Source organism: Cryptomeria japonica, chromosome 5, assembly GCF_030272615.1.
Source record: "Cryptomeria japonica chromosome 5, Sugi_1.0, whole genome shotgun sequence".
In the NCBI taxonomy this organism is placed as follows: Eukaryota; Viridiplantae; Streptophyta; class Pinopsida; order Cupressales; family Cupressaceae; genus Cryptomeria; species Cryptomeria japonica.
In genome coordinates, this window is record NC_081409.1 from 265,800,123 (window position 1) to 265,814,002 (window position 13,880).

The 13,880-nt window shown below is 37.9% G+C and overlaps 1 protein-coding gene across 2 annotated transcripts in view; it reads left to right on the forward strand.

Annotated features, from left to right (window-relative positions):
- The first annotated feature begins 10,648 nt into the window (after window positions 1–10,648).
- LOC131035230 (delta(14)-sterol reductase) overlaps window positions 10,649–13,880 on the forward strand; it is a 197,726-nt gene continuing 194,494 nt past the window's right edge. Inside the window, exons 1-2 of one of the 2 annotated variants that reach the window (XM_057966893.2) lie at window positions 10,649–10,875; window positions 10,979–11,096. In XM_057966893.2, coding sequence (XP_057822876.1) covers window positions 10,801–10,875; window positions 10,979–11,096 — 193 coding nt within the window. In that variant the 5' untranslated portion in view covers window positions 10,649–10,800. The remainder of the gene's footprint in view (window positions 10,876–10,978; window positions 11,097–13,880) is intronic. The other variant, XM_057966892.2, reaches the window with a different exon arrangement.

Below are 13,880 nucleotides of genomic sequence, written 5' to 3' on the forward strand. Positions count from 1 at the left end.
ATGTTGTGATTGTCATTGATGGACACACACTTGTATTGAGAACCCCTGTATATGTATGAGCTAGAGCTCAACTGGTATTTGTTCCAACCGGTATGTTGTATTCTAGTCTTTAGACTAGTGATTTTGCAGAATGTGTTTCTTGATCCGAAGTGGCATGTCGACCCCAAGCGGTTCGTAGATCTCAACCGGTACAAGGGAGCAAAGCGGCATAACACATTCTTACCAGTCTTCAGTTTTGTCAAACCAGCAACCGGTATTTTGTATGAACCGGTAATACTCTGTGACGAGTTACCAACCGGCATTTTGTGATGAGTTACCAACCCACCGATTGATTAACGGTGCCACAACACTGACAGTGCTTTTTGTGTCATGTTACTGAGTATGTCTATATTCATTGAACCTAGGAAATTGTAATGTAATCCTATTGGACCGACATGAAATCAGATTCCTTTAAAAGGACATCATGTCTAGAGGGTTTTGAGTTGTTGTTGTTGTTGCTGAAAGGGTTTATGTTGTGGCTAGGGTTTAAGGTGATTGTTGAGTTGTTGTAAGAGTGATCTTATCTGAGAAGATCAAGTTGTAAATAGAAAGAGATAGAGAAGACTGAAGTAATGCTGAAATGCATTAGCAGTGAGCTTTACTGGATCTAATCAAGCAGTTTGTGCTATTAGATAGATCAAACACTTGTTGATTACTCACATCTTCGACAAGTCTGTAGCCCTTAGTCGGGTAGGCCAAAAAGCCTTTGTAAAATCCTCTAACAAGGTGGTTCACTTCTGTGAATCTAAAATCCTCTAACAAGGTAGTCTTTAATCGGACTTATCTCCTAACAGAGATTGAGATTCCTAACAGGATCTGTTCTGGTGAAGAACATTGTAAGACCTTAACCGGTCTGACCTTAACCGGTTTGGTTTCTATTCTGCAGCTAGTGACTTGTGAGTTCCATCTCACCGTGGTTTTTCCCAGTTGGGTTTCCACGTCAAATATCTTGTGTTATGATTGTATTGCTTTTGTGGGTGAATGCTTTATTCGTATTTTGGTTTGCATGTGTGATATTGGTCTGTCTGTTAGACTGTTTTACCAGTTTATCTTCAGACTGTGTAAGTGTTTAAGTACAAAGATTTTTGGCATACTAATTCACCCCCCCCCTCTTAGTATTCATCAACTATAATCCTAAACATGCATACCAAGAGAGATATAAAATAGATTATGAAAAGCATACAAAAATGAAGGAAAGAAACAAAACCCCCCAAGATGCTCTCCAACATGCTCATAGTTGCTCCTCCCTTGTTCCTCTCCTCTCCAAGTTCCACATGAGTGTAGCCCTCAGCGTTTTGCACTATTATGGATGTCTTATGGAGATTCAAGATTATGAAAATGACTAATTATACAAATGCAAACAAGCTAAATATGAGAAAATACATAATTAATCTATGTTAATTTTATCCAAAATAACAAAGAAAAGTGCTTCTAAATGCTCTCTCAAATTTGGTATAAGTTTGATGCATACAAGATTTCTGGATCTGGATGAAGAAGGAATGGGCTCTATTTAAAGGAAAAATAGGGCAATGGATGGTTGAGATCGAGTAATCTCAACAAGGGTCAGGATTGATGGGTTTATGATCCATGTGAGGGCTTTCAGCCCAATCCCAAGATGACAAATGTCAACATGAGATGGCTTGAGAGGAGAGGGAAGAAGAATTAAATGCTTGAGATGACATAATCTTCTCGTCTTACAGATGCGGCAAAGGAATCCTGCCACACATCAGTTGCAGGAGGCAGAGATAGATTGCGTTGATGCGACTAGCTTGTATGACATGATGTACCTACCCGTGATTCAGATGAATCACGGTTTACTGACAGCTTTGGCGGAGTGATGGCACAACGAGACGTGCACATTTCACTTGGTGATGGGAGAGATGATGGTGACGTTGGAGGACGTATGGAGGATTCTGCACATCCTAATCAGGGGGGAGCTTGTTACATATGATCGATACCTGGGAACAACAGTTGTGCAGAGGATATTCATCGATGATGTGTACATTGAGGATGGCTCTATAGCATGGGAGGATATAGCAGCACTGTATGAGCCTCTACCATCAGTGTTATCAGGGATGGTCGGGGGTTTCCTTTGCCCCAATCAACGTTCACATGGATTGGCCATTGGTTGGGGCCAAGTGATAGAGCAGATGATGACTGAGGGGACCCGCTATGCATGGGGGCCATGTGTATTAGCACACCTATATAGGGATTTACATGAGGCAATGTACCGAGAGGCTAGATCACTAGGAGTAGGGATCACATTGCTGCATATCTGGGCGTGGGAGCACCTTCTAGTCACATGGCCGATATGCTTGAGGTTTAGGGCGATAGATTAGCCCTATGTGTATATGTATGGAGGCTTGATGAGCCAACCCCATTTGGGGAAGTTGGAGTTTTGGTGGCGGGCTTTGGATGATTTAGATACGGTCATATGGAGGCCATACCTTGAGTGTGAGCCCTGGGAGGATGATGTAGAGGTGCTACCATATGTATTTGTGACACATTTTTTGATTGGTAGTACATCATACTATGTAGAGAGACCGTTGCCGAGGAGAGTGATGAGGCAATTTGGACGGAGGCATGGTTTGCCGAGGGGATCAGGAGAGTATGCATGGGTAGTGCGGGAGAGATTTCAGTGGGGATCAGTATTACCTTATGAACAGGCCCTGACAGAGTTTCAGTTGTTATCGGCGAGACCATGGCAGATGAGGCCAGAGATTGTGGATGTAGGGGTGACAGAGGAGTACACACAGTATCTTACCGCACATCTGATTCCATGGATTTTAGATCCTGCCAAGCCTATACCACCTTTTGAGGATGACAGGAGATGAGGACAAAGGAGGAGAGGAGGCATGGGTGGAGGAGGAGGAAATGTAGGTGTGGGAGGAGGAGGAGATGGGGGAGGAGGAGATGGGGGAGAGGGAGGTGGTGGAGGAGGTTTTGGTGGAGCAGGAGGAGGGGGAGGGAGTGGGGATGGGGGTGGTGGATTTGGGGGTGGGGGTGGATTTGGAGGTGGAGGTGGTGGAGGAAAATGATTATAGAGGAGAGGCAGAGGTGGGCAACCATTACGACTATCATAGGGTCCACTTATACAGGGAGCAGCTAGAGCAGGAGGTGGGGATGTCGGTGGGGGAGCAGAGCCTATGGAGATGTGAGGGGGAGCCACAAGTGGAGGAGAGGATCCCATGGAGATGGGAGAGGGAGCCACAGGTGGAGGAGAGGGATATTTGTGGGAGTTTATGATTATACGGTTGCAGACTCGGTTAGAGGATAGGGAGGCAGAGATTGCAGCCAGGGATGTCCAGCTTTTTGCACTGGAGGCTGAGTTGAGAGAGAGAGAGAGAGAGAGAGAGAGAGAGAGAGAGAGAGAGAGAGAGAGAGAGAGAGAGAGAGAGAGAGAGAGAGAGAGAGAGAGAGAGAGAGAGAGAGAGAGAGAGAGAGAGAGAGAGAGAGAGAGAGAGAGAGAGAGAGAGAGAGATGATCTGGTGGACATATTGAGGGAGGTGCAGTACAAAATTTGAGTGTTGGAGGGAGCACAGGGGCAGGATCCAAATGAGGGAGTGTTGAGGGAGATGCGGCAGGCAGGTGGATAGACAGAATATTGGCAGGGATTATATGAGCAAGTTGTGCCAATTAGTTAGCGAGCATTGAGCTATTCCCAGATGCGGTGGGCGAGATCAGAGTGGTCTCAAAGGGTTTAGAGCAGTGGTGGTGTTATGGGTCCTCCTCGGCGAGATGGTGAGGGTGGTGGTGGAGGAGCATCTAGCCAGAGTGTTATTTGAGAGATTCTTATGCATTTGTTACTTTGTTGTTTTAGACTATGACTTGGATGGCTTGTGGTAGCCGGTAGATTTTGACATCATTGTACTCTGATACATGTATGCTTTTGTGATGCGATATATGATGCGATATATGAGGAGATCTCATTTTTTGTGATGATATGAGATGTATGTATATGATGACATATATGTTTTTATGCAGGATGATGATTATGAGTTATGCTTAGATTCATGCTATGGATGATTTTGCTTTCTATATGTACATGGTGATGATATGATTTCTATATGCATTTTATGGATGATTTGCTAATCATGTGGATGCAGGTAGAGGATGTATGATGCTTTTGTAATGCTATTAATATGATGCAATGACGATGTATGCTAAATGATGAGATGAGATAATGAATAATGATATTTGTGATAGATAATACTTGCTTATATTGATGATAGGATTTGATGATGATATGAGTAAAACGATGCATGTTTTTAAGATGAATCTAAGTGTTTATACAAATGTTTATTTATGCAATTAGATAAATGCATTTAAATGGATGAACAAAGGTTTATACAAATGTTATGTATGTATGCGCTTAAATGGATGAACAAACGTTTATACAAATATTATGTATGTATGCACTTAAATGGATGAACAAACGTTGATACAAATGTTATGTATGTATGCACTTAAATGGATGAACAAACGTTTATACAAATGTTATGTATATATGCACTTAATGAATAAATGTACTTTAATGATTAAATGAATGCCACTAAATGAGAATTAATAACTGCACCTTAATGCAATTAAAGGATAATGAATGCATCTTTATGGATCTACACGAAACTAAAAAAATGCACCTACTAAATGACTCTAAATGAAACTTCAATGATAATGAAATGAATACGTATTTAATGATTAAAGGAGTGCACTAAATGAGAATGAATGTTCCTGATAAAATGTAAGTAAATGAGGACAAATGATTTAAACAACTAAATGATGATGAATGATTGTGTATGATTTAGATGAATGCGACTTAATGATTGAGATGCAACTAGATGATAGCAAATGTACCTTAATGACAAAGTGCATGTACATTAATGACTAATAGGTGACTAAATGAAGATAGATGAATGAAATGATTTGAAAGGTATTTAAATGAAGTTAAATGCCCTTAAATGAAATGACGAAATGCAAGTAAATGAGAACAAATGCACTTAATGTTTTAAATGCACTAATGTGATGAATAAATCAATGCACTTAAATGAATATCTAAATGCAAGTAAATGATAATGAACTGAATGCATGTAGTGCAACTAAAGAATAATGACATGCCTTTCATGATAAATGAATGCAAGTTGGTGAGAATTTGCAGATGTGGAATGCAGATGTGAGATGATGTATCAGATAACTTCGTCATGATTTTGTACCCAAGACAAACTATATTAGATGCTTTCTTATAGAAGCCTGAATTACTTGTATGCAAACAATAAATATGAACAATGAATGAGCAAATGGATGGGTGATATGCAACAAAATGTAATATAAACATATGAGATGAAATGACGATTCATAGAGTATTTATAGTGCTTTATTTTCCTCATCGAGCATGGTAGTATCATTCTTGGCCGAGGTAGTAGGAACCAAGTTTGAGCATTTCACCTGTAAGCAAGCATCACAAACAAGGAAAGTTACCCCCCATTCTTGTTCATGCGCAAATGGTTGAGGTATACGCTGTAGTAAGCCATAGTGATCTATGACTGTATTTTGCATAGGATCACGTAGCTTAGTGAGCTTCCCACATAGACACCATTAGTACATGCCCCAAAACTTCATTGGATCAATCTGTAGACAACAAACAAAGAAAAAGATACCAGGTTTCATCCTAGCTTACTCTAATCACTTGTGGATATCCTAGAATAGCGTAGGAACCTAATATGAATAAATAAATAAATAACAAACCGACCAAGTGCTTATCAGCTTAAACAAAATTTTCTTGTCAAAGAAAATGTTACCATGTCTTGTTTGTGAGGAAGGATGCATCCTTGTGAAGACAGTTGTGTGTAGATGTTTTGATTGGTTGGTTGATTTGATAAGTGATCGTCGTTTAAGTAGCTCAAAAATGTTTGTTTGGTGTCTGTTGCGATGTGTATGTACAAAGAATATTATATATTGCAATGTCTTTGATTGATTTTTGATGTTTTTGACATGTTTTTAGATTTTGTGAGTGTTTTTGAATGTTCTGGGTATTTTCTGAGTTTTACAAATATTTTTGGTATTATTTCCAGCCAATTTTGAATGAGGAACTCAATGAATCACAAGTAATGTAGAATCCACTTCCATCAGTAGGTTAAGAGCATTGCCCCTAGTTTAAATGTTGCTATGAAAGCAGGATGCAGGATGTAGGACATATGAAGGACTAACCTTGATTGCAGATCAATAACAAGCCATGGTATAAATGATGGATAAATGGATGCAATGGATGTGATCACAACAAGTCTGAATGACAATGAAGCCATAGCCTTTACGAATGGCGCCTGTTTGCCAGGTTTTCACCACCGTACTTACCCAAGATGCCACCATAGTGGATTTCACCATTTGGATGAATGAATTTTCTTTACTATTTTCTTGATTTTTTGTATTTTTCTCAGGAGATTTTCTAAAGGTTTTTGGTATTTTCTGATATATTTGGAGGAGTCTGATGCTTTGCATAGCTTATGTATGAAACCGTTTGAGGTGCATGTTGTTAATTGGATATGCTAGTGGTTCTCCTTCTGAAGTTGCCAACTAATATGCCCCAGACCCGAATACAATAGTGATGACATACGGACCCAACCAGTTGGATTCAAACTTGCCCTGATGTTCTTTGTTTGGTTGGTTGCGAGGATTCTCCTTGAGAACAAGATCACCTGCCTCAAATGTACAAGGTTTAACCTGATGATTATAGCTTTTGCTCATGTGCCATTGATAGGATTTTAAGTGGTTGTATGCAACTTGTTGCCTTTCATCAAGCAGTTCCAAGTCCTGAAGATGAGAGACTCGATATGCTTCATCATCCATGAGATTGTGCATGCTAAAAAGGACACAAGAAACATACTTGACAAGTCGTTAGTGTTGTTAGTGGCAATAAAAAATGAATAACAAATGAAACTATAATCCTAAACATGCATACCAAGAGAGATATAAAACAAATTATGAATAACATACAAAAATGAAGGAAAGAAACAAAACCTCGCAAGATGCTCTCCAACATGCTCATAGTTGCTCCTCCCGTGTTCCTCTCCTCTCCAAGTTCCACATGAGTGTAGCCCTCAGCTTTTTGCACTATTATGGATGTCTTATGGAGATTCAAGGTTATGAAAATGACCAATTATGCAAATGCAAACAAGCTAAATACGAGAAAATACCTAATTAATCTATGTTAATTTTATCCAAAATAACAAAGAAAAGTGCTTCTAAATGCTCTCTCAAATTTGGTATAAGTTTGATGCATACAAGATTTATGGATCTGGATGAAGAAGGAATGGGCTCTATTAATAGGAAAAATAGGGCAATGGATGGTTGAGATTGAGTAATCTCAACAAAGGTTAGGATTGACGGGTTTATGATCCATGTGAGGGCTTTCAACCCAATCCCAGGATGACAAATGTCAACATGAGATGGCTTGAGAGGAGAGGGAAGAAGCATTAAATGCTTGAGATGACATGAAGGTTACCTTGGGAGGTAAGGTTAGGCTTGAGTTGATGAATAATAGGATTTATCTAATGAATAATGCCTTTATCCAATGGACAAATTCTTGTGCAAGAGTTAGTGGGGATAACCATGGTCAAAGCAATGAATGCTTTAAGAGACCCATGAGTTAAATAGGGGTTGAGTTAGAGGGAAAGTCTCTAACCATGTGGATAAGTTGAATTAACCATTAATGGTTACGTAAGAGCCATAAATGGTTATGTAAAAACCATTAATGGTTTGGAAGACTTTAGGGGTTAACTTGTTGAAGACATAAAAACCTTTAATGCTTTTCAAAGACTTTGAGGCTTTGAGAAGTGACTTCAAGTTGCTTAGGAATGTGACAATAATTAGGGAGGGTGATTAGGCTAATTTAGAATGGGTTTAGGAGAATCTAGAATGGGTTAGAAGAGTCTAGTGGGTTTGGTGGGTGAGAGAAAATAGGATTTTAATTAAAATAAAATTACTTTATTTCAACTAAATAAGTGCAACTTGCATTTGTAGGAGACTGCAAGTAGGGGGGGGGTAGTTTAGGGATTTAAATAAATATTTATTTATTTATTTAAAAGAGGAAAGGGGTTAATTTTAATAAATATGCTTTATCCATTTAATTGATTTAGAGTGTGACTTAATGAATTAATTTAAATAAATTGAATAATTTATTTAGTGAATAGAAGAAGAGTTTGATGATGAAATTAATTAAATATTAATTTAATTAACTGATTATTGATGGTTAAATAATCAAATAAATAGTAAATATTCATTTAATTAAGTGGACATATTTATGTGACTACATAAATATAGGAACTTTAAGGAGAACTTACAAGTTCTCATAAACTTGTATTTTTAAATTCACTTGTAATATGATAAAAAAGTCCCTACAAAACAACTTAAAAGACAAATAAGGGAAACATAAAAGAAATAACAAGTTACAAATTACACATCTTTTATAAACTTTCACTTGTAATTGTTTGAAAAAGCTCCTAAAACTTAAAAACAAAAGTCTCTTTTACTTGGAAAAGAAGGAAAATTTCCCACTCACAATCCAGAGATCAAAACTTGATTTTGGAGAAAAGACCAAGCAAACGAACTCAGAATGGGATCAAATTTGAAACATGGATCAAGGATGAATCAAAGATTAGTCTTGTTTAGAAAGGAGCAAGAATTTTGTCTCGAAAAATGTGTCTTAGAGTAAAATCTTCATTTTTGAATAAATTTTTTAAAGGGATTGTCCAATTTTATGAATACAAAATTACAGACAACAAGTTATGGAACACATACCTCTATTATCACTTTGACTAAGGATAATTATGAGCCATGGGCAAAAAATCAGCACATATTGTAGGTGGCTTAATCTTTTGTGTTATCTTTGTGGACTCATTCATGAGCTAAAAATACAATGGAAGCAATCAATTTGGGGTAATAAGAATGATCACATCATAGGATTGAATGGTTATAGTATCAATAGGAGCTTCGTCCATGACATCTACCCAAAGTTTAGAGGTATTTAATGCCCACACAAGTTTGGACCATTATTTGGGAGATATTTGGAGATCCACATGTTCCTCCATTTCTAGATGATCCTGCTTGAAATTGCCTTAGTCCACTTGATGATGTTGACACTATTCCCTTTGATGATGGTACCTTAGAGGAGTTTGAATATGAAGCAATACTTGACAGTTATGATGATCTAGTGACTCCTCCTGCAACTCCTACTTCTTTGCTAGATCACACATTCATCTTTCGTTGGTGATTCATTGAGTACTACCAATGATTCATCATAACATGTATGTATTTGTCTTCTCGATTGGGATTCCTATTAGCCAGACATTGGTTCATTGTCTGTGGACCCTCACATTTCAGATTTGGGAGACACATTTGAGGGTTTATATCTCCCATTTGATGATAGTTATGGTATAAGTGTTGTTACTCCATCTTTGCCTTTGGAGCTTGTTCACAATCAATTTCCATTGGTTCCTTGTTTGTCACCTTCTATTATGATTGGACATGTATTTGATTGATTTGTGACATCTTGATCATCCAAGGACTCGGTGACATATGAGTAGATTTAAGAGACATCATCTTCATACATTTGGATTCAACTTCCTACCAATTCCTATCTAGAATGGGAAGCATTCTTGCATTTATACTTGGTCTATCTTCTTTAGAAATGTTGTTTGTGGGCATTGGATAATGTTTTGTCTTCAAGAACTCACCATTTTTGCAGGATGTTGTCCATTATAAGGGGCTTTGTAGTCTCCTTTCCTTCCTAAGAGAAATACTTGATTGTATATATATATATATGATGTATATAGTCCTTGGGGCCCATATTATTGAGCCCTTCATGCATCATCTTGTTTGTTTCTTTTCTCTCTTTTGGAGAGGAGATTTGTGCCATTAGATTTTCTTCTTCTCTTCGGTTTGTGAGAGCTTTTAATTTCATTGCATTGCTATTTGTATTGTACATGGGCGCCTAGCATGGCCTAGTTGTTGGGACCCATCTTCCATCTTGCTTTCATATTGCATAATAATCTACTCCCTAAGTTGCACTTAAGGAGTGTTGGAGTAAATGAGGTTTTATCATTTACATGTATACTTAAATTTTACTTTAGTAGCCGATATGAGATATTAGTTGCATTTAAGTGCATAGCATTTAATAATAACATAGTGCATTAAATATTTGTTACTGGTAGTTACATGTCGTTCCTACCTCATCACACCTTTGTTATTTATATAAGGTGTTTGTACTTGTTTTATTATTTCAATTCAATTATCACTCATTGGTGAAATAGATTTTGTTGCGCCTCTCATTGTGAAGGTGATTGTTTGCAAATTGTTGTTCTTGCGCTGGTTGGTTTCATCAACAGTTAACATGTACATAAGGACCACATGCCCACCATTGGTTGATGCCCATTTTTGTCTTGAAAAAGATCTTTTTTAAAAATCGATCTAAATATGTAAAAAAAAATATAAAAAAATTGAAATAAATGAATAAAAGAAATATTTTAATAACGTCCACAAGACCAAACGACCTAAGAAACCCAAAACTCCAAAAAGATATTACTTGGTCTAATGGACCCCTCGCAGAAGCCTCTCCCGCAGATAGTTTAATTTTGAAAAAAGCCCGTTCAAAAAAGATAAGAAAATGCGCACGCCCAAAAACAAAACCGGCCCTGGAAAGAGTACGCTAGCTGTTTAAAAATAACGAATAAAGCAAAAAGCCCATCGCTGAACTTATTTGAAAGTTTTAAAATGGAGATCTACACAACCTCTCTCATGGCGACTCTGCAGGATTACGCTTCGCTGGTATTTCCTTCCTGGAACGCGGTAATACATTTCTCCTGGTTATATTGTTTTTCGCCTTTAATTTCATTTGGAATCCTGAAAAATAATATGTAGATATTACTATGTACATGATTTTTTAATGCAGGCGGGAATAATTTTGGTATACTTCACATATTTATATTTCGCTGGATTTTTTCTGCCCGGGAGAGTCATTCCAGGTGTTCTTCTTGCGGATAAGTCAAGGATTAGTTACCGCTGTAATGGTAAGCTTGATTTTAAGCGAACGCATCATCATCATTATCATTATTTTTTCCGCTAATGAAATCTCGATAAAGAATGCAGAGAGATTGACAAAAATGGTGATATCGGAATCGCTGGTTATTGAGCTCTTGCAATTTATAGAATTGTTTATTTATGCCTCGAATTTTATAAAGATTTTGGCAGAGACAATTATTTTTTATTCTCTTGAGATTTTAGTTGATCGTATCTTTGTAAACGAAATATTGCAGTGACCACGAAATTTCTCTAAAATGCAGTTCATAATAGAGGACAGAAGGAGTGTTGTAAATATTTTCTCGTAAAGGGATATTACTGTAAATACAAATTTTCCTGAAATAAGGATTGTAGAAAATTTCCATCAAAAGAAGGACCCTTTGTTCTGTGGGCGAACTGTAGAAAAATTCTGTCAAAATCTCGTAGGATCCGTCGTTCTGTTGGCGAGCTGTACAAAATTTCTGTGAAAACCACTTCCTGCATTTACCCTTCTTCATTGGGTATGCCACACGCAGCGAGTTGGATGTGTATTTCTCCTAACTCCAATACAGAAAACTTGCACCTACTCTTCAGTCATTGGTTACAGCACACCCAGCAAGTGGGATGTTGTATTTTGTGTAATTTTAACACACTATCCATGTCTCTCGGGGATTTGAATGCTGGTCTCTATTTTTTTTGTTTTGAAAGCTACACACGTTTTACCACTTGAGCTTATACCATTGGACAGAGATTTTTTTTTTTTGGTTTTTGTTTGGTCAGTGAAGGAAGGGATTACGGCCCTCTTACATACTAATAAAAGGAAAAAAGAAAGAATTTTTTTTAAGGGAACGTAGCCCTTAACTCAGAAGAATCTAGAAGATTCCAAAGAGTATGAGAAACTAAACTGCCCTAGGATACTAGTCCTAAACTTTTAATCCAATCAGAACTGAAGAAAATAGCGAAACCTATGCTGAACTGAATTACCACACGTGTTTTGAGGTGAACTTTCTCCTGTTTCTAGTGAGGAGAGCATCCATTGTTAATTGCACACCATCAATAACTGCACCTTGAGCTCCATTCGAAAACTTTCTTCTTCTATTTTCCTTTCTTTCTGCTTGCCTGAAGTACTTGTAAATTCAGGCAAGGGAACCAGATCATCTTCATTTCCTAGGAATTTCATCATCTTTAATTCGTGTTCCTTTGTAAGAGCCTAGAGGTACTTATCTTCATCCTAAAAAAATTGCTCTGTACAATGCTGAAATGCATCTTCTTTGTCAAACCACTGACCTGCGCGAGATGGAGCTTCCTTAGGAGGAATCAACATGGAGGTGGAGTGCATAGGAGTTGGTTCCTTGTGAAGGACCTCAGGGTGCATGGGTGGGATTCCAGCCCATTGCTCACGTGTTGGTGCCAAGGGCTTGAATGTGTGGTGTGCTAAAAAAAATTCCTGTGGTTTTGCCATATGAATTCTTTGTCTAGGCTTCCTGATTTCCTCACTCATTTCTTGAGGCTTATAAAATAAAGATCTGAAGACAATTTTACAGAACAACCCAAAATTTTGTGATGAATCATGCTGCATTTAAAATACCTCACTAGCAATCCTTTGAACTTAAAGGATTGGGTCAAAGTACCCTGTGAGGAATGGTTGTAATAGTGTGAATGATAGACTTGGAGATGTCTATCATGGCACACATCCTCACAGAATTCCTTTGTGAATCTGCCATCTCCGCATCCACTCTCAAGAAATCTGTCACTCGGTTAATTAATTTTTTGATTAGTATAGAATCTCTCATAACCAGTGGTAGGTTATATAAGTGCAACCAGAATGGGGTTTTGGAGATGATAGCAGATGCGGGGTCAAAAAAGGGAGATCATGGGGCCATGAACAGTCCAACCTTTCTAAAAAACCAAGGAACATGCTACCACACAAACAAACAGCCTTTAGCCAAGTGAAATTGCACTAGGAAGATATCATGTTCTATGGTCACCACTGTGGGAGCTGCCATGATGATCCAGGTGTTTTTCATCCATGAAACAAAACCTTCAAAAGGGGGGATGCTTCCCTAGGTACTTGAAAACAAGAGACATGCAACCAAAGTCATCCAAATATGCCTTAACAGAGTCCTTTGAAACATGAAAATTGAGGTTTTTTGAAGCTAAAAACATGACTATTTTGCCCAATGAGAAGGAATGTAATGTCCCCTTCTATATTCTGTACTGAGAATTAGAAAATTAGAAAATTAGGTTTTGAGATCATACTTGGTCAACTTAGAAACTTCAGATTAAATAAAACCATATGCAAATACACACATTCCTTTGATTAATAAACATGCAAGTTTAACAAGATGATAGGAATTTTAGTTTATATAATCATGATGTTTGGAAGGAGGATACTATGAGGTCTACTTTAGAGGCTCACTACCCAAGCCCAAGAGAGGTTGTTTCCTCTAACCTTCTTGCTCCACTTGGTGACTCTAACTGATCTCCTCGTATATCAACCTTCTTCATGGCTTACTTATCTTGTGAGTTTGGGATGTGGCTGTAACCAGGTTGCTAGACTCCTCAAGGTAAGTGCCCTCAAGGTCCTAGACGCCTCTAGGGTCATTCTAGGACAGCCAACTTACGAGTCTCTCCTAACCTCTCCATTACACCTCCATTCCCTCCCTCACAAGTGAGCACTGTAAGTCTGATTTAAATACTTAATATTTGTTTATCAATATGTTCTTAATGCTTCGAGCATTCAGGATTTATTCATAGTCTTTCATATTATTACATCTTGTGTTTATTGTAAGAAA